Raw genomic sequence first — 20,602 nt, 5'->3', positions numbered from 1 at the left:
TCAGCGAAAGCACTACAAAACGATTATGTTAGGTCTCCACCAAACCACAATAAGCACAGTCATTTTCCAGCAAAATATAGCCTTCACAAAAACCAGAAATAAAGATCAAATTAATCACTAACCTTGAATTATCTTCATCAGATGACACTCATAGGACTTCATGTTACACAATACATGCATGTTTTGTTTGATAAAGTTCATATTTATATTTTTAAAATTCTGAATTTACTTTGGCGCGTTAGATTCACTAGTTCCAAAAACAAGTGATTTTGCATAGCCACATCATTCAACAGAAATACTCATAATAAATGTAGATGATAATATAGAAATACAGAAATACTCATTATAAATGTAGATGCTAATATAGTTATACACATGGAATTATAGATATACCTCTCCTTAATGCAACCGCTGGGTCAGATTTAAAAAAAACTTTACGGAAAAAGAAATGCATGCAATAATCTGAGACGGCGCTCAATTTAAAAACACCACAGGCGCAAAGATGGCGTCAACATAAACAAGAAATTACATGATAAATATTCCCTTACCTTTGATCTTCATCAGAATGCACTCCCAGGAATCCCAGGTCCACAATACATGTTTGTTTTGTTCGAAAATGATTTATGTCCAAATATCTCATTTTGTTAGTGCGTTTGGTATACATATCCAAACACTCGTTCTGGTCAAGCGTTACTTCGGAAAACACATCAAATAGTTATATTCCAGGTCGAAGAAACATTTTAAACTAAGTACAGAATTAATCATTAGGATGTTTTTTATCATATATCTTCAATAAAGTTCCAACCGGAGAATTCCTTTGTGTCTTGAGGAGCAATGTGGAATGTGCGTGACCAGAAAATGGCTTATTCTGTTCTTATTCAGTCCCACAACACAGTAGAAGCCTCATTCAAATTTTTATAGACGGTTGACACCTAGTGGAAGCCCTAGGAAGTGCAACTTCATTCATATCTCTAGGGGATTTCAATGGGACAAAATTCTGAGCCACATATTTTTCAACTGTATTGAAAACCTACAAACCTCAGATTTCTCACTTCCTGTTTGGATTTCTCCTCAGGTTTTTGCCTGCCATATGAGTTCTGTTATACTCACAGACGTCATTCAAACAGTTTTGGAAACTCCAGAGTGTTTTCTATCCAATACTAATAATAATATTAGTAACTGGGGCTGAGGAGCAGGCCGTTTACTCTGGGCACCTTTCATCCAAGCTACTCAATACTGCCCCTGCAGCCATATTAACAGCCTTATGTAAACATTCTGTCTCAAACACAGGCCTTGTATGTAGCTCGCCTCCTGCTACAAATACATTTGCACATACAGGTGTATATCATTCCATCTCACCCATAACACAATAGTCCCTACTTCTAATGTACCTTATAAACATGGTAAAACATTCTCAAATCAATTAGTCAATATACATCAATCCCTCCTCTAGAACAATGATCAATCTTATGTTCAACAACACTAAAAACAGATTGACTTGGACAAGGAAGAGAGAAAGTACATGTTTAATAATTTCATACCACCCTCAATGCGACTAAGACTGGGGAAAGAACTGTCCATCCATTCCATTCTATAGCCATGTGATGCTGGTCTCAATGCCCGTCTCCTTTATTTTCATCCTTGGGTGTTAACGCAAGACACAGACACAGCCTTGTGTGCAATGAATTGTACCGTATCATCCAGCAATCTATATGAATTGATGCAATTTAACATAAAAATTCTGACAACATGGTAAACAAAACAATGACAATGATGGTAATGACAGGTTGGTATCTCTCGATGCATTCTTAGTCTAAATTACTATCAATTGTGCAGTTTGTAGACCTTCCTCAATAAACCTGACACTTCAACTAAACAATTACGGGCACAATCGACCACTCCCCCTTCTCCCGGCTCTTATCCTTCCAGTGTGTCTTCGTTGGTACATTCTGGGAAGCATTGTGTTATGCATCTCTGTGTGATGCGTCTCTGGAGCAATGTCCCATTAAACTGTATGTTTGAAGGAGCATCCGACCATTATTAATGTGGTATTTTACTAGAGGAGTAGTGTGCCTGTGTATGTCCCCCAGCTCTTAGTGTAGCATAACACATTCATGTCTATTTTTACCACTGATAATGAATGTAGCCTTGTTGTCACCATGATCAAATTAGCTTTAGTTGTCTGGATGGAAAGTCTGTTGTTTGTTCGCCCTATTCATTTCCTCCAGGTCCTGTGTCCCCAGTACAGTTGGTTTTCGTCCCTTCTTCTGCCCTCTGTCCTCCCTCATCTCTCTGTTCTCTCTCTCTCTCTCTCTCTCTCTCTCTCTCTCTCTCTCTCTCTCTCTCTCTCTCTCTCTCTCTCTCTCTCTCTCTCTCTCTCTCTCTCTCTCTCTGTGTACTCTCTCTCTCTCTCTCTCTCTCTCTCTCTCTCTCTCTCTCTCTCTCTCTCTCTCTCTCTCTCTCTCACTGTCATCCCTCTCTCTGTACTCTCTCTCTCTTTCTTTCTCTCTCTCTCTCTCACTGTCATCCCTCTCTGTCATCCCTCTCTCTCTTTCTCTCACTGTCATCCCTCTGTTCTCTCTCACTGTCATCCCTCTCTTCTCTCTCTCTCTCTCTCTCTCTCTCTCTCTCTCTCTCTCTCTCTCTCTCTCTCTCTCTCTCTCTCTCTCTCTCTCGCTCTCTCTCTCTCACTCACTGTCATCCCTCTCTGTACTCTCTCTCTCTTTCTCTCACTGTCATCCCTCTCTCTCTCTTTCTCTCACTGTCATCCCTCTCTCTCACTGTCATCTCTCTCTCTCTCTCTCTCTCTCTCTCTCTCTCTCTCTCTCTCTCTCTCTCTCTCTCTCTCTCTCTCTCTCTCTCTCTCATCCCTCTCTCTGTTCTCTCTCTCTCTCTCCTCTCTCATCCCTCTCTCTGTTCTCTCTCTCTCTCTTTCTCTCTTTCTCTCACTGTCATCCCTCTCTCTGTACTCTCTCTCTCTCTCTCTCTCTCTCTCTCTCTCACTGTCATCCCTCTCTCTGTTCTCTCTCTCTGTTCTCTCTCTCTCTCTCTCTCACTGTCATCCCTCTCTCTGTACTCTCTCTCTCTCTCTCTTTCTCTCACTGTCATCCTTCTCTCTGTTCTCTCTCTCTCTCTCTCTCTCTCTCTCTCTCTCTCTCTCTCTCTCTCTCTCTCTCTCTCTCTCTCTCTCTCTCTCTCTCTCTCTCTCTCTCTCACTGTCATCCCTCTCACTGTCATCCCTCTCTCTGTACTCTCTCTCTCTCTGTACTCTCTCTCTCTCTCTCTCTCTCTCTCTCTCTCTCTCTCTCTCTCTCTCTCTCTCTCTCTCTCTCTCTCTCTCTCTCTTTCTCTCACTGTCATCCCTCTCTCTCACTGTCATCCCTCTCTCTCTCACTGTCATCCCTCTCTCTCTCTCACTGTCATCCCTCTATCTCTCTCTCTCTCTCTCTCTCTCTCTCTCTCTCTCTCTCTCTCTCTCTCTCTCTCTCTCTCTCTCTCTCAATCTCTCTCTCCTTTTCCAAAGACTGTTTAGGAGTCTGACTGCGTGGCAAGGTGCTTCCCTAACATGTTGAATTCCATGCCGACTGCCAAAATCGTGGCCTTGACAAAATGGCTCAGTCCCGGGGCGTTTAGCTGTACAGATTGAATAATAAATCTTCTTCTACTTACAGACCTCATTCATGCTATTTTTCTTAATCTCTCTTCAAGGTTAATAAACTATCATACAATGGATACATTGTTGAAATACAGGGGTTGTTATAACTTTTTGTCACGCCTGCTCCCGCTTGCATTACGCACTCCTGCCACCATCATTTACCCACACTTGCCTTCCCTCATCAAGCGCTTCAGTGATATTGAACTCACCTTGACTCACTTAATCACCTGTTTGTTACCTCCCCTATATTTGTCAGTTCCCCAGCTCTGTTCCCCTCTGCTGCATTGTTTGTCATATGACCGTGTTACCTGTGTGGTGACGCTGTTCCTGTCTTGTTCTATGTCTGTTACCATATAAATGTCTGACTCCCCGTACCTGCTCCTCCTGTCCGGCGTCAGCCTTTACACATTTGTACACTGTTAAACCATACCAACCATACAGTGTTAGTTATAGTGGAGGCTGGTGGGAGGAGCTATAGGAGGACGGGCTCATTGTAATGGCTGGAATGGAATAAATGCATTTATTCCATTCCAGCCATTTCAAATAGCCTGTCCTCCTACAGGTCCCCCCCCCCCCAGCCCAGCCTCCTACCAGCCTCCTACAGGTCCCCAGCCTCCACTGGTTAGTTGGGCTAACAGATCGATTCTTAAATTTTTTGGACAGAGACATACCAGGAACCAAACAGAAGCAAACGTAATGAAACGGGGAGGGACCTACCTGAATTTGTATACTAGAAACTCGTGTTTTTATTTGCAACTGTTTTCTATGGTTTGGACTAATGATTACTCTACATTCAACAATGACAAAGCAACATTTTCACCCTCTGCCGTTTAAGCCGCATAGGAGAGAAAGGTAGTATCCTTATAACTGAAATATTATTAGCAATAATAAACAGGTACATATTGTAAGTATGAGTTTTTTGGGGGTTAGGTGCACACCATCTCTTTCTTTAGTCTTAAAGGTCAATTCAAACACTATGGTGACGGAAGGTACCGAGTGTGTTGTTTTTGGTCACAAAAGGGCCAGCTCCTTGTAATCATATCTTGTACTGACTTGAGGGGCAGTATTGAGTGAGTTTTGCTACAGAAGTCCGACCTTGTGTCTACATCCCATCCCTTCTCGTATCCCTTCTGGTATAATCACGAAGAGATGGACGCGCCTCTAGTTCACTGCTACTACTCTTCCATCCTTTTTTTTATTTCAACATTTGCGATGTGCAATTACATCTTTGTCCAGTTCTGAGAAGCGCCTGTGTGAGGAGGTGAGACAATACGATAACCTCTACAGTCCTTAAATGAAGTTGTATTTCGGACAAGAACGCAAAAGATAACAGCTGGAAGGAGATATCACTAAATTTGGGAAATCGATACTGATATCAAAGAAAAATGGAGTACGATTCGGGGCTGGTGTGTTCGCAATCTGAAAAAAGGATGAAGGAGAAGAGGAATGGGGCTGCTGCCGTCAGTGTGTGTCCTGCAACTCTGGTTTCCCTGTCTGCCGACATGTTTCTTGGGTCCAGGAAGCTGGTGTACCACCTGTCTTCACTCACCGGGACGCAGGTCCCCAGTGGGTGTTAAGTGGTCAAGAAACATGGGGTAGATGTACCGTGTTAATGACTGTGTTGCCAGTGTCTGCAGTGCAAAGGTAGATGTGGAGGGCCACGCGGGCCTTCACAAAGGCATCAGCTTTCTCTGGGGCAACCTCAAGGGCTCGTCACAGGATCCTACATCTTGCAGCAAGGATCCCAAAGCAGTTCTCTGACATTTTTCTGGCTCTTGAATGACGGTAGTTGTAGATTATCTTGGCGTCATCAAGACCAGAAGAACGTTTGAATAGAATAAGCGTTTCCATTAGTATTTAACAGGAACATGAAGGCTATCAAATGTGACCCACCACCCGGATTCAGTCCTATGTAGATACATTTTTATTTTATTTTTTACATTGGATAAAAGTAGAGACTCCTAGAAAAGGGTATATCATACACTGCAGTTGAGGAAGAATGCGAAAGTAATTCTGCTTTGAAAGTTGATAAATTTTTAACCCCACTTTTGAGACAATGGCTTTGCGATAAGATTCCCGCTTCTCCCTCCCTCCATATGTGCCCAAGTAGATCATGGTGAAGCGATACTTTACATTGCAGACAGCCATCAGGACCATTGCGAAAAAGCACTAGTAGTTCTAGTACTTGCTTGTATCTGAATATGTTTTCTGTCGACAGGTCCTGCACAAAACTGATAAATCCAACAATCCCAAAACTCTAGTGATTTCAGGCCATTTCTTTCACGGAGGGAGGAGCAACAAAATCCTCCTTCAGGACATGCCAGGTAGCCTGGCACACTTCTTTTACAATTGCAGAAAACTGTTGAGATTCCTAGGTTATGTCTCACAGTGATACATTGCTGTGTGCTGCCACTCGCCAAAAACCAAATGGTCACAGCCAGTCTTACTGCAACACTTAACGGACAAGTTGTGTGTTCTCTTGTGTGAGATGTGGCGGGCGAACCGCTGAAGTAAGTCTTCAAATCTGGCAGCTGACATGCGGAAGTATTGAAAATGCCTTTCCTCATCAATGCTTCACATAGGTTGTAGAAGAGACATGACATGATTTTGTTAATGAACAATAACAGCTTATGGCCCTTTTTGAATAACATTTATACAGCTTGGGGGTAGAAGCTGTTAAGAAGCCTTTTGTACCTAGACTTGGTTGCCTAGTGGTTAGCGTGTTGGGCCAGTAACTGAAAGGTTGCTGGATTGAATCCCTGAGCTGACAAGTTAAAAATATGTTGTTGTGTGCTGCTATTCATTGACTACAGCTCAGCGTGCCCCTAAGCAAGGCAGTTAACCCACTGTGCACCGTGGATGTGTATTATGGCAGCCCCCCGCACCTCTCTGAATCAGAGGACCCATGCCAAATCTTTTCAGTCTCCTGAGGGGGAATAGCCATTGTCATGCTCTCTTCACAACTGTCTTGGTGTGTTTGGACCATGATAGTTTGTTGGTGATGTGGACACCAAGGAACTTGAAGATCTTAACCTGCTCCACTACAGCCCTGTAGTCCATGATCATCTTCTTTGTCTTTATCATGTTGAAGTCCTCCCAATAGGCTGTCTCATCATTGTCGGTGATAAAGCCTACCACTGTTGTGTCGTCTGCAAACTTAATGATGGTGTTGGAGTCGTGCTTGACCATGCAGTCATGGGTGAACAGTGGGTACAGGAGGGGACTAAGCAAGCACCCCTGAGGGGCCCCCATGTTGATGATCAGTGTGGCAAATGTTTTGTTACCTACCCTTACCACCTGGGCTGGCCCGTCAGGAAGTCCAGAATCCAGTTGCAGAGGGAGGTGTTTAGTCCCAGGGTCCTTAGCTTAGTGATGAGCTTTGAGGGCACTATGGTGTTGAACGCTGAGCTGTAGTCAATGAATAGCATTCTCACATATGTGTTCCTTTGGTCTTGGTGGGAAAGGGCAGTGCGGAGTGTAATAGAGATTGCGTCATCTGTGTATCTGTTGGGGCGGTGATGGTCTGCTTGAAACATGTTGGTATCACCAATTTGTAAGTCGCTCTGGATAAGAGCGTCTGCTAAATGACTTAAATGTAAATGTAATTACAGACTCGGTCATGGAGAGGTTGAAAATGTCAGTGAAAACACTTGCCAGTTGGTCAGCGCATGCTCGAAGTACACGTTCTGGTAATCCATCTGGCCCTGCTGCATTGTGAATGTTGACCTGTTTAAAGGTCTTAGTCACATCGGCTACGAAGAGCATGATCAAACAGTCGTCACAGCTGGTACTCAGCTGGTGCTCTCATGCATGCTCGTCTGGTATGCTCGTGTCACTGGGCAGCTCGCGGCTGTGCTTTCTTTTGTATTCCGTAATAGTTGGCAAGCCCTGCCACATCCGACGAGCGTCAGAGCCGGTGTAGTAGGATTCAATCTTAGTTCTGTATTGACGCTTTGCCTGTTTGATGGTTTATTAGAGAGCATAGGGGGATTTCTTATAAGCGTTCGGGTTAGAGTCCCGCTCCTTGAAAGCGGCAAATCTGCTCTATAGCTCAATACGGACGCTGCCTGTAATCCATGGCTTCTGGTTGGGGTATGTACGTATGATCCCTGTGGGGATGACGTCATCGATGCACTTATTGATAAAGCCAGTGACTGATGTTGTGTACTCCTCAATGCCATCGGAAGAATCCTGGAACATATTCCAGTCTGTGCTAGCAAAACAGTTCTGTAGCTTAGCGTCTGCGTCATCTGACCACTTCCGTATTGAGCGAGTCACTGGTACTTCCTGCTTTAGTTTTTGCATCAGAAGGAATTGTGTAAAACAATTCACATGCAATCTTAAATCTCAAACAGCCAGCACCATATTGTACTTGCTCATTAATTCAATGGTTGTTGGTTTGTTGGAAGGACACATAATGAAATCTGTTTCAGGGGGTTTAGAATTAGGACTGAAATGGCATACAATGGTAACAAAGCCCTTAAAAGGATTTAATGATATGAGAGCATTACCATTAGCAATATGGCCCCGATCTGGGAAATCTTGTTAGAGAAAAGTGATGTTGACATGTATCTGTGGAGGCTTATGCGTTTTACATTGACAACAACAAACCTGAGATTAAATGTTGTTGTCTTGAAAAAGATTAGACAGTCTAGTTAGCATTTAGGCTGTACAGTAGGTTTGTTCTGTGCTCCTTCTGCGAAATAGATGCAATCTGGGTCAGAAAATAAACATAAAATCAGATTGTTCTTTTAAAATAAGTTTCCCTTCCCATGTTGAAAAGTAAGGATAATAGCTGAAGCAAGTGTTAACTCAGTTTCCTCATTTGTTATTTGACTGCATAGTAACTTGGCAGCTCATTGAGGCAAAACTATTTCTGATTTACAAATCGACCCGAAGCCCCTATTCCTTAGCCACTAGATCTTAGAGGATTAGATATGGCGGTATTTCTCACCCAGCCAATTAGAATAGATCAAATCAAATCAAATGGATTAATCAAGCATTTCTTACATCAGCGGATATCGCAAAGTGCTGTACAGAAACCCAGCCGAAAGCCCCAAACAGCAAGCAATGCAGGTGTAGAAGCACGGTGGCTAGGAAACCTAGAGAGGAACCAGGCTATGAGGGGTGGCCAGTCCTTTTCTGACTGTGCAGGGTGGAGATTATAACAGAACACGGCCAAGATGTTCAAATGTTCATAGACGACCAGCATGGTCAAATAATAATAATCACAGTGTTTGTCGAGGGTGCAACCTCAGGAGTAAATGTCAGTTGGCTTTTCATAGCCGATCATTCAGAGTATCTCTACAGCTCCTACTGTCTCTAGAAAGTTGAAAACAGCAGGTCTGGGACAGGTAGCAGGTCCGGTGAACAGGTCAGGGTTCCATAGCCGCAGGCAGAACAGTTGAAACTGGAGCAGCAGCATGGCCAGGTGACTGGAGACATCAATGAGTCATCAGGCTAGGCCTGAGGCATGGTCCTAGGGCTCAGGTCCTCCGAAAGAGAGAAAGAAAGAATTAGAGCGTGCATACTTAAATTCACACAGGACACCGGATAAGACAGGAGAAATTCTCCAGATATAACAGACTGACCATAGCCCCCCGATACATAAACTACTGCAGCATAAATACTGGATGCTGAGACAGGAGGGGTCGTGGGACACTGTGGCCCCGTCCGACGATACCTCCGGACAGGGACAAACAGGCAGGATATAACCCCACCCACTTTTCCAAAGCACAGCCCCCACACCACTAGAGGAATATCTTCAACCACCAACTAACCATCCTGAGACAAGGCCGAGTATAGCCTACAAAGATCTCCACCACGGTACAACCCAAGGGGGGGCGCCAACCCAGACAGGAAGATCACATCAGTGACTCAACCCACTCAAGTGACGCACCCCACCTAGGGACAGCATGGAATAGCACCAGTAAGCCAGTGACAGCCCCTGTAATAGGGTTGTAGGCAGAGAATCCCAGTGGAGAGAGGGGAACTGGCCAGGCAGAGACAGCAAGGGTGGTTCGTTGCCCCAGTGCCTGAAGAGATGAGTCTTCAATAAAGACTTCAAAGTTGAGACAGAGTCTGCGTCTCTCACATGGGTAGGCAGACCATTCCATAAAAATGGAGCTCTATAGGAAAAAGCCCTGCATATTTTCTGTATACCAGGGAGCTAGTTTCTTATGACAAATGTTTTTGGTTTTTAGGGGTGCGACTGCATCTAGGGTAATTCGCAAGGTTAAATTGAGTTCCTCAGTTAGGTGGTTAACTGATTTTTGTACTCTGACGTCCTTGGGTAGGCGGAGGGAGCCTGGAAGGGCATCTAGGAATATTTGGGGTGTCCGAGAATTAATAGCACAATTTTTGATGATCCTTTGTTGGGGTCTGAGCAGATTATTTTTTGCGATTGCAAACGTGATGAAATGGTCCACTAGTCCAGGATTATGAGGAAAAACATAAAGATCCACAACAATTTTTCTATGGGACAAAACTAGGTTCAGAGTATGACTGTGGCAGTGAGTAGGTCCGGAGACATGTTGGACAGAACCCACTGAGTCAATGATGGCTCCGAAAGCCTTTTGGAGTGGGTTGTGGACTTTTCCATGTGAATATTAAAGTCACCAAAAATTGGAATATTATCTGACATGACTGCAAGGTCCGATAGGAATTCAGGGAACGTAGTATATGGCCCAGGAGGCCTGTAAACAGTAGCTATAAAAAGTGATATGAGTAGGCTGCATAGATTTCATGACTAGAACCGCAAAAGACGAAAACGTCGGGGGGGTTTTGTAAATTGAAATTTGCTCTCATAAATGTTAGCAACACCTCCACCTCCTGAGGCCTCATTTAACACAGCAAATTAATTTGGCTTAAGCCATGTTTCAGTCAGGCCAATCACATCAAAATTATGATCAATGATTAGTTCATTGACTATAACTGCCTTGGAAGTGAGGGATCTAACATTAAGTAGCCCTATTTTGAGATGTGATGTATCACAATCTCTTCCAATAATGACAGGAATGGAGGAGGTCTTTATTCTAGTGAGATTGCTAAGACGAACACCGCCATGTTTAGTTTTGCCCAACCCAGGTCGAGGCACAGACACGGTCTCAATGGGGATAGCTGAGCTGACTACACTGACTGTGCTATTGGCAGACTCCACTAAGCTGGCAGGCTGGCTAACATCCTGCTGCCTGGCCTGCACCCTATCTCATTATGGAGCTAGGGGAGTTAGAGCCCTGTCTATGTTCGTAGATAAGATGAGAGCACCCCTCCAGCTAGGATAGAGTCCGTCACTCCTCAACAGGCCAGGCTTGGTCCTGTTTGTGGGTGAGTCCCAGAAAGAGGTCCAATTATGTACAAATTCTGTCTTTTGGGAGGGGCAGAAAACAGTTTTCAACCAGCGATTGAGTTGTAAGAGTCTCAATTACTATAATGCATAGATATCTATCTAACTCTCAGCTCTACGAGGGTGCTTAGGATGTAGGGGTTAGCGGTTGATTTGGAATTCAGCACACATACGTTTGCTAATAAGTCTAAAAACAGAAGACATTCCATCCACCTTTACCTGACAATGCAGTCAGTAGTGAACCTGCTCCAATAGATTGATGTACGGTATACTCTACAATAGAGACCATGAACTTGCGCTTCTGTGGCATTGAAAAGTCTAGTAAATGTATATAATGATGGCTTTAGTTCCCTTTCTCAGGGTAGGTTCAAACCACTTCCTGTCAAAACCAATTTCAGAACGACTTCAGCAAAGTCATTCAAAGGAGTTGTAGTTTCACTTGGACGATACAATCAATCGGAACTCCACTCTATATGAGTCTGAAGCTAGATCATTTTGACCCTATTGAGGCTAGTGCTTGTGTTCACAAAGCTTCCGGTTCAGAAGACAGAGGCACAAAGACACAAAAAGGCACTCGGCTCCCAATCCAATGGACTTTTCTTGTCGGCAACGCTATGAAATCGATGGCTTAGCTTGTTAGGGACATGTGGATTTGCAATTATTCCGGACTCTCTGTGTAGCACTTCCCAGCTCGTCCCATGGTTAATCTCCCTGCTGAGCGGTGTTGTGTTGTGTCTCATCCAGAACTGGCAGATTAAACGGCTGTGTAATTGTAATTTTTAGCAGCTTGTTTATTAGCCAGGGGACGTGTTGGTACTGTGGCGTCTCAGGATGTCAGCAAAGTCTGAGAATCACTCAATAGGACAAGCCCTTTGGAAAGGATATTACCTTTATATCCTAAAACTGGGACTGCAAATGAAGGGCAGTGGTTCTGGGTCTGTGGTATTGGAGCTTCATGTCAAATAGTAAAATTACTGTATTATAAGGCTGCATGATGCAACTCTAATGATAATTTGAAAAAAGTTACATGAAAGGCATTAGCTCTGCTTTGTTTTTTTGCGTAGGCTGTACACACTTCATCAGTCTCTCATTCACATTTTGACAAGCACTTGATAATGTGTCGAAATTCCCGGCAGCATTCCCTTTGTGTGGCTGTAAAGCAACCTAAATAATTCCATGCCTTTTGTGCCCAGTGACCGTTGTGCCCTTGGGTTGAATATAATAATTATAATTCCCCTCTCCCGGCTGTTTGCCGAAACACCTCTCATTCACAATACTCTCTGTCATCTGATCGGGTCTTTCTCATAGGCTACAAGTGAAGAAAGACATCGAGGACGCAACTGCGCACGTCCTTATCGAATCACGAGGAGCGTATTTAAGATATGGGAGGAATTGTTCACATTTACTTTTCGTCAGCCAACAAGATGAGTCTGTCCCAGGTCTAAATCCGTCCCTGATGAGAAGGGAACAATGAAAAAATACAGTGGAATTGGCTTCAAGGTCCAGAGTTGAGTTGGAGGGTTGTAGACCATGAACCTGTTTGCAGAGATTGAAAGTGTCATGTTTTGTCATTGATTGTCATGTCTTGTCCCTGTGCTTCCCCTTCTATTCGTTTTCCCCCTGCTGGTCTTATTAGGTTCTTTCCCTCTTTCTATCCCTCTCTCTCCCCCTCCCTCTCTCCCTCTCTCTCTCTCTATCGTTCCGTTCCTGCTCCCAGCTGTTCCTCATTCTCTTAACTACCTCATTTACTCTTTCACACCTGTCCCCTATTTTGCCCTCTGATTAGAGTCCCTATTTCTCCCTCTGTTTCCGCTTCTGTCCTTGTCGGATCATGGTTTGATGTTTGCTGTTCTGTGTCCTTGTTCCGCCCTGTCGTGTATCTGCCTTCTTCAGATGCTGCGTGTGAGCAGGTATCTATATCAGCTACGGCCTGCGCCTTCCCGAAGCGACCTGTAGTCTGTGGTCGCGTCTCCAGTTGTTCCCCTCTACTGCCTAGAGGATTTCAGTTTTCCTGTTTGACTTTACCTGAGATTATATCCAGGATTATCGTTTTTGTTATAGACTGGAATAAAGACTCTGTTTCTGTTAAGTCGCTTTTGGGTCCTCATTCACCAGCATAACAGAAAGTATGGGTTCTTTGCACTCTGAAAAGGGGAATATCGTAGAGTTGTCCACCGTGATGGAGAGGTTTGGAGCGGGCAGGCCAAATAGCAGCTTCATCCTGTCGAGTTTGAGCTTGAGGTGGTGGGCCGACATCCAAGCGGAGAGGTCTGCCAGGCACGCAGACATGCATGTCGCCACCTGGGTGTCAGAAGGGGTGAAGGAGAAAAGTAGTTGAGTGTCAGCCGCATAGCAGCCGAAGTACAATGTAAATGGGGTGACACAGAAAACTGTCCATACTGTCATCTCTGGCAGCTGATCAAAACAAACCAACAGGATGTAGCCTAGCGTATAGCTACAGTATTACACAAAAAACTAAAGGGAATGTTTTCCTTGAAACCCAAGACGCAACAATTACATAGTGAAGAGGAGCTCAGCTACGAGGCTGCTGCACTTGTCACGTGCTGATCAAAATATGTGTAACGATGTGTGCTGAGAGTCGGGAAGCAAGCTCAGGGAGTGAGTGTTTTAATAAAATAAACGGAACATAATACAAAATAAGAAACACTAACAGCACACGGACATGAAACTGAAACAGAAACAATAACGCCTGGGGAAGGAACCAAAGGGAGTGACATATATAGGGAAGGTAATCAGGGAGGTGATGGAGTCCAGGTGAGTCTGAAGACACCCAGGTGCGCGTAACGATGGTGGCATTTCTCGTTTCCATGGCAACTCCACATGGTATCGCCCATCTTTGAAGTTAGTTAATCTAAAATTTAACTAGCAGCCTGGAGAGGGAGCACACGTGACAATATGGGATTTGGAATGTGGGCATCATTGTTGCTGTCACTATGTTCTTCATCTCTCAGTAAATAATGTCTTTGTTGACCACAAACTAAATGGGAAGCCATTGCAAACCAAAATAGATTCAACACATACTGAGAGGAAGTTTTATGAACACAATAATTCCTAATCCTGATTTATAGCAGACTCAGAATCAGAGAAGAGATTGGGCAACTTCCATCACCCAGACATATAGGAATAATGCCTTCATCTCATACTTAGGCTGTGTTCATGTTTGTTTTGCGTTAGTAACACTCAATTTAAACCCACCAAGACTCATCTTCTAAATGAAGTCAGAAATATGTAATATGACACCCAAAGGCCATAGGCACTAATAATTATTCAGTGACAAATCATTAGACCATTGCACAGACACGCATAAGAGCAAATAGTTAGTAGTTGGTTAGTATATGTTGCCATGTTTATACCTCTGCAGACATAATAATGTTTGTCTGGATGTTATTTGCAATCCCACCTGGCTTGTTATGTCTGCTGATGGGGTTTGTTATGTCTGCTTCCGGTAGCATCAAAGTCTTTTGAAGTTGACGACAAAGAGCTGAAGTAGTGTTATCGCATGTTTCTCCACGTGAGATGGTCTCTTACTAAAAGCTGCATAATGACCTCTGGTGATTTCCTGACCCGCACACTGTCTGGCCCATGTAGCTCCTCCCTAAAAATGAGGCCCACCCATTTCGTAAAATACATTTCAACAATTTCTGATGACGTTGGCTCTGCTCATTTATATCATCCTGTCATGCTTATACAGTGCAAGGCGTTATATAAAAAGTAGAAAGCTTTTTTTTTTTTTCCTCATGTGACACAGTCCGTAAGTGCTCTATCTCCCTCTCATAACGTTCCCATACAACTGTGTCGAGTGATTCACTTGGCCTCAAACTACCTCTTCCTCGTATGTTCCAGCCTGCCCACATCAGATAAACCACTTAAACAATTAGTCTTATCTGCTCTCCTCAGAGAGAGAGAGCCTTACTTCATTATGACCTGATAAGAGAGTAATATGGCACGGTCGAGCAGACTGTTGTTAACCCAGACAGACAGCTGTGTTCACAAGAAACATTAACAGTCGTCCACCCCCCATCCTCTCACAGGCTAGTTATTTCACACACCTGTCTCTCTTTCTAGGGTTTAGTCCTCTGGGTTGTATCTCTTTCTGTCTTTGTCGGTCTGTCTCTGTGTATCTCTCTCTCTCTCTGTGTCTCTCTCTCTCTGTGTCTCTCTCTCTCTGTCTCTCTCTCTCTCTCTCTCTCTCTCTCTCTCTCTCTCTCTCTCTCTCTCTCTCTCTCTCTCTGCCTACATAGACATTAAGGAAGTACACCACGGCTAATTAAATATTATTACTGTTAAAGCCATATTTTTTTCTCAGACACACATATTAATGACTTGATTTATTTTAATCTCATAAATGTCTCTCTAGTTTTCCCTCACTACTCACTCTCTCTTAAACACATGCAAATCCCACACTTTCTCTCTCAGATACACACTCTTCCCCTGTCATATACACAGACACACACACACACACTTCCTTTACCTTGCTGCCATACTCTGGGTTCTTTAGTAAATGTCTGCCTACAGTTGATCTTCATTGTTCCATGTCCTAACGGTGCATCTGGTCACATCTCCACTCAAAGCCAAACAGACAGATTGATGTGCTTGGCGGAAGAATGTGCCTTGTCGATCACTTGTTGCCTCTTTTGTTGACAGCCCACTGGGTTGTTATTCTATCAAACTTCCAGTCATGAACATTAGAATATTCAAATCTAAATTCACTGTTGTCCTTATAAACTAACAAGGTTTTCAACTGAAACTGCACAAGCCAGAACATAGTGTTTATTGGTGTCAGTAAGTACAAAGAAGACCACGGTCCTCTCTAGACAACTTGACTTCCTCCCATTTGTGTTTCACCTGAAAAATGTGAAATATCCTGTCAGGTAGGGTGTAACAGATTAAATGTTACACAATACTAACGTCCCAATTTCCCCTCTCTGTTCTCTTCTCTCTACATCTCCCTCTCTTTAGACCATGCTGACTGCAATCTCAATGAGTGCCATTGCTACCAATGGAGTCGTGCCAGGTGGGTGAGCGTGCGTTGGCATCCGGGTTCGCTGTTGGGAATAGTACCCCCTCTTCAATTCCCTTTCGGCTCAAAATGCATATTCAGTGCAGTAGCCCTAGCAACGCGATAATATTAGTTACGTCCAGACTCCTGGGTCCCGTCATGAACCTTACACAGCCAGGTGAATATGATTAGAGATGGTATCCAACAATCACGTCTCACACTGGCTGACTCGCTCCTTGATTGTCAAGAGGTGAGAGGAAATTACAGGCTTGAGCTGTTTTATCAGACGGTGCTGTAGCAGCCTCAGCACCCGTATTTCCCACTGCTATTATGCCTGGACCTGTGCGTTGAGAAAAGCAAATGTTTGTTTGCCGTTGCAAAACATTTTGGGGGTTTTCTTTGGCGTGCCCTAATGAACATGACCCTGCTCTGATTTGGGAATAGCCGGGTTTGGTTCATTTATATTTGAACTCGGGGAAATCACGTGAAATATAGTGATGCTTTCAAAGAAGCAATTGTGTTTGAAAATCATGGCAATGCTGCAAACTGGCATATATCATTCCAAATCCATATAATTCCAAATCAATTCAGTTGCAGATGCTGTTTGTATACAATATTTCATTAAAAAGTATGTCATTGACAGAATGTTTGTATTTATTTGATGTCTGTAGCTGGAGGATCCTACTACATGATCTCCCGTTCTCTGGGGCCTGAGTTTGGGGGTGCTGTGGGCATTTGTTTCTACCTCGGGACAACGTTCGCTGGGGCCATGTACATCCTGGGGTCCATCGAACTCTTACTGGTAAGAACCTGGGTGTGAAATACTTATCTTTCTATCCATCTCTGTCTGTGTCGGTCTTTCTCTCTCTCTCTCTCTCTCTCTCTCTCTCTCTCTCTCTCTCTCTCTCTCTCTCTCTCTCTCTCTCTCTCTCTCTCTCTCTCTCTCTGTCCTCATTCTGCTTTGATGCTATTTCCTTCCTCTCTTCCCCACAATGAATTATAATAAATATAAAGATCTTTCATCTTTGTCTGTCCCCATACTCGCTCCTCACTCTCTTTTTTATGCTCGATCTTCCTCTCCCTATTCTGCATTAGGGAGAGCTCAAGCATTGGCTAAATAATAAGACCATTCGTTGAAACTGCCGCCACTTCTCAATACGAATTGGAGGAGGTCTGAAGTGTCTCCACTCAGGCCATCCATCTCCTCCCATGCATTTTGACAGAAGTTGCCGGAGAGAGGATGCAATGAATCAAGGAAATACAATTGAGATTCATCCTATATAGTTTTTTCTCCGATGGCTTTGACTGAATCTGTACATTCTGATCTAGCCTAGAGGTTAATTTGGTCTTCTGGGTTAAAGCTGGATTAGTTTCCTTTGTGGAATAACAAACCCCTCTGAATTGTGAGGAGAGGATCTGGAGAAGGCTGCTTTGAATTTTCGTTTATCCCTCCATAGAAGCACAAAAAGCAGCTATATTTAGAATGACGAAGGGTTCACATTGAAGCTTGAGTTTTGGCCCAATTGTACGTTGCACCACACAATAACTCAACCTCACTAGAGTAATGAACATCCAAGTTATACTGCTCCACTTATTATTTTCCTATTGTCTTAAATTGATTGATTGGTATGGAAGAAGAATACTTTATTGGAATGGCATATCTGACAAAATGTACTATATTATGTATCATAATCCAGGTGGTTTGAGCCCTGAATGCTGATTGGCTGACACCCGTGGTATATCAGACCGTATACCACGGGTATGACTAAACATGTACATTTACTGCTCTAATTACATTGGTGACCAATTTATAATAGCAATAAGGCACCTCTGGGGTTTGTGGGTTAACCCTAACCCTAACCCTATATGGCCAATATACCACGGGTAAGGGCTGTATCCATGCACTCCTTGCTGCATTGTGCCTAAGAACAGCCCTTAGCCATGGTGTATTTCCCATTTATAGAACGGATGAGTCTAATCATGAATGCTGATTGGTTAAAACCCCATTCCAGCCGGTGTCTATTCCACAAGTTACCACAGCTAAATCTATGATGTTAAAATGCCTATTTACTCTGTTCCATCTGACTACGCATTCCACTGTCTCATCAGCCCAGCCAAGCAATTTATAAACTTGATCTCCACTATAAAAAGCATCTAGACATTATCTCACATTTATTTTAGACAAACATTTAGTTTTCAACAGCGGAGATTTGTATAAGCCGTGTTGTCTGTCTCTCCGGACATTTGCAACATTGTTTCAGTATTAAAATTCGATCTCCAGCTGTCCCATAGTAATGAACGTGTCGGGACTTGGTACGAGATTGACTGACAGACAGTGTTTCTCAGCCAGTCGAAATCATGAATCAGCTGGCATCATTTTTATGGCTATTTACAAAGAAATGCAATTTAAAAATGGTCAAATGAAATGAGTCTTTGTGTCAGCTGTGTTGTTGGCTAGCTCTTCTGAACAACAGTGTCCTGACGAGTGAGCAGAAGTTCTATGCCAGGCGAAACGCGTCTCATTAGCTCATTGTTGTAGACGTATCCAAATAAATGTCACTAGAAAACAGCTTAAACAAATGCAGCTACTTTGCTGTTATTCTGGCTGCACTTTTTGACACCGCTGTAAGTTAACCAAAGTTGGCTAGCTTGTAAGCAAGGGATAAGAACGTTGCTTGCCAGTATGGCCATGGAACATTTAGAACGAACAACTGAACAACTGGGTCGCGTCTCTGGCAACTGAACCGATAGAATGTACGACCATCCCCACACAAACCTAGATTTGTGTGGGGACTATATCTTGGGAAAGGATGAAATAGTATGAATATTTTTTTAATGAAAATATGCATCTTTATTTAACTAGGCAAGTCAGTTAAGAACAAATTCTTATTTTCAATGATGGCCTAGGAACAGTAGGTTAACTGCCTGTTCAGGGGCAGAATGACAGAATTGTACCTTGTCAGCTCGGGAATATGAACTTGCAACGTTTCGGTTACTAGTCCAACGCTCTAACCACTAGGCTACCCTGCCGCCCCATAATGAAAATATGTCAATCATTATTTGAATATGTTGGTTACCCGTTGTATGAAAGTGATAATACCCTCAATCCTCCAAACACCGGCTTCTCTGGCATTATCACTTAAATTCCATACTGTCTCGGGCCTTATTGCTTCATTATAAAATGGGTTGTTTGGATCCTGGATGCTGATGGTTGATATGCAGGAATTGTGGGACAACAACTGTCCTGCAGCCCAGGCAGGAAAGTCATAAACTTCATCTCCCTCTGGAAAAAAGCATCTACACATTATTTTTCCATGCTACTAAACTCAGCAAAAAAAGAAACGTCCTCTCACTGTCAACTGCGTTTATTTTCAGCAAACTTAATGTGTGTAAATATTTGTATGAACATAACAAGATTCAATAACTGAGACATAAACTGAACACGTTCCACAGACATGTGACTAACATAAATGGAATAATGTGTCCCTGAGCAAAGGGGGGTCAAAATCAAAAGTAGCAGTCAGTATCTGGTGTGGCCACCAGCTGCATTAAGTACTGCAGTGCATCTCCTCCTCATGGACTGCACCAGATTTGCCCGTTCTTGCTATGAGATGTTACCCCACTCTTCCACCAATGCACCTGCAAGTTTCCGGATATTTCTGGGGGGGAATGGCCCTAGCCCTCACCCTCTGATCCAACAGGTCCCAGACGTGCTAAATGGGATTGAGATCCGGGCTCTATGTTTAAACCCTTGACAATGAAGATCTGTGAAGTTATTTGGATTTTTACTAATTATCTTTGAAAGACAGGGTCCTGAAAAAGGGACGTTTCTTTGTTTGCTGAGTTTATTTGGTTTGCAACAGTTGAGGGTTGCATAAGCCTATCTTTCTTCCTCTACAAACTGTACAATAATGTTACATTTTACAAATGTGACCTCTCCCGTGCCAGTAGGCTAGCTAGCCCAATAAATAACGAATGCCATTCGTTCATTAACCAGTGCAGTGTGGGCTATGCAAGCCCATTGGATATTTATACAATTATTATTTATTGAAGTTCTTGTCTCTCATCATCTTTGAATCTCTGCTAGCTAGGAACACGCCAATGATTTGTTTAGCATAGCAACGTCGAATGAATCGAATTAACGACTGGATCAAAACATGACAAAATAACTAACGACAAGTCCGCTTGGGTATCAACTTCAGAATACAAAAACAAATGTACTCCTTAAAATAACAAGTATGTTTGTTTGGTTACCACAGCAACTACTGTAGTAAACTTGCTAGCTACTTTAGTGGATGTTGATAACATTTCTATCGGCAAATGTGTTATATTATAAACTGTGTGGTTCGAGCACTGAATGCTGATTGGCTGAAACCCGTGGTATATCAGACTGTATACCACGGGTATGACAATACAATTTATTTTTTCTGCTCTAATTACGTTGGTAACCAGTTTATAACAGCAATAAGTCACCTCTGTGGTTTGTGGTATATCGCCAATATACCACAGCTAATGGCTGTATCCAGAATAGCCCTCAACTATGGTATATTGTCCATATACCACACCCCCTCGTGCCTTATTG

At 43.2% G+C, this 20,602-nt stretch overlaps 1 protein-coding gene across 3 annotated transcripts in view; it reads left to right on the top strand.

Moving 5' to 3' along the window:
* LOC124003767 (solute carrier family 12 member 5-like) overlaps nt 1-20,602 on the top strand; it is a 328,893-nt gene that overhangs the window by 246,112 nt on the left and 62,179 nt on the right. For all 3 annotated transcript variants that reach the window (XM_046312326.1, XM_046312327.1, XM_046312328.1), the window contains exons 5-6: nt 15,981-16,035; nt 16,692-16,822. In XM_046312326.1, the coding sequence (XP_046168282.1) occupies nt 15,981-16,035; nt 16,692-16,822 (186 nt within the window). The remainder of the gene's footprint in view (nt 1-15,980; nt 16,036-16,691; nt 16,823-20,602) is intronic.

Source organism: Oncorhynchus gorbuscha, linkage group LG18 (genome assembly GCF_021184085.1).
Source record: "Oncorhynchus gorbuscha isolate QuinsamMale2020 ecotype Even-year linkage group LG18, OgorEven_v1.0, whole genome shotgun sequence".
Classification (NCBI taxonomy): Eukaryota; Metazoa; Chordata; class Actinopteri; order Salmoniformes; family Salmonidae; genus Oncorhynchus; species Oncorhynchus gorbuscha.
This window is presented reverse-complemented; position numbering and strand designations above follow the sequence as displayed.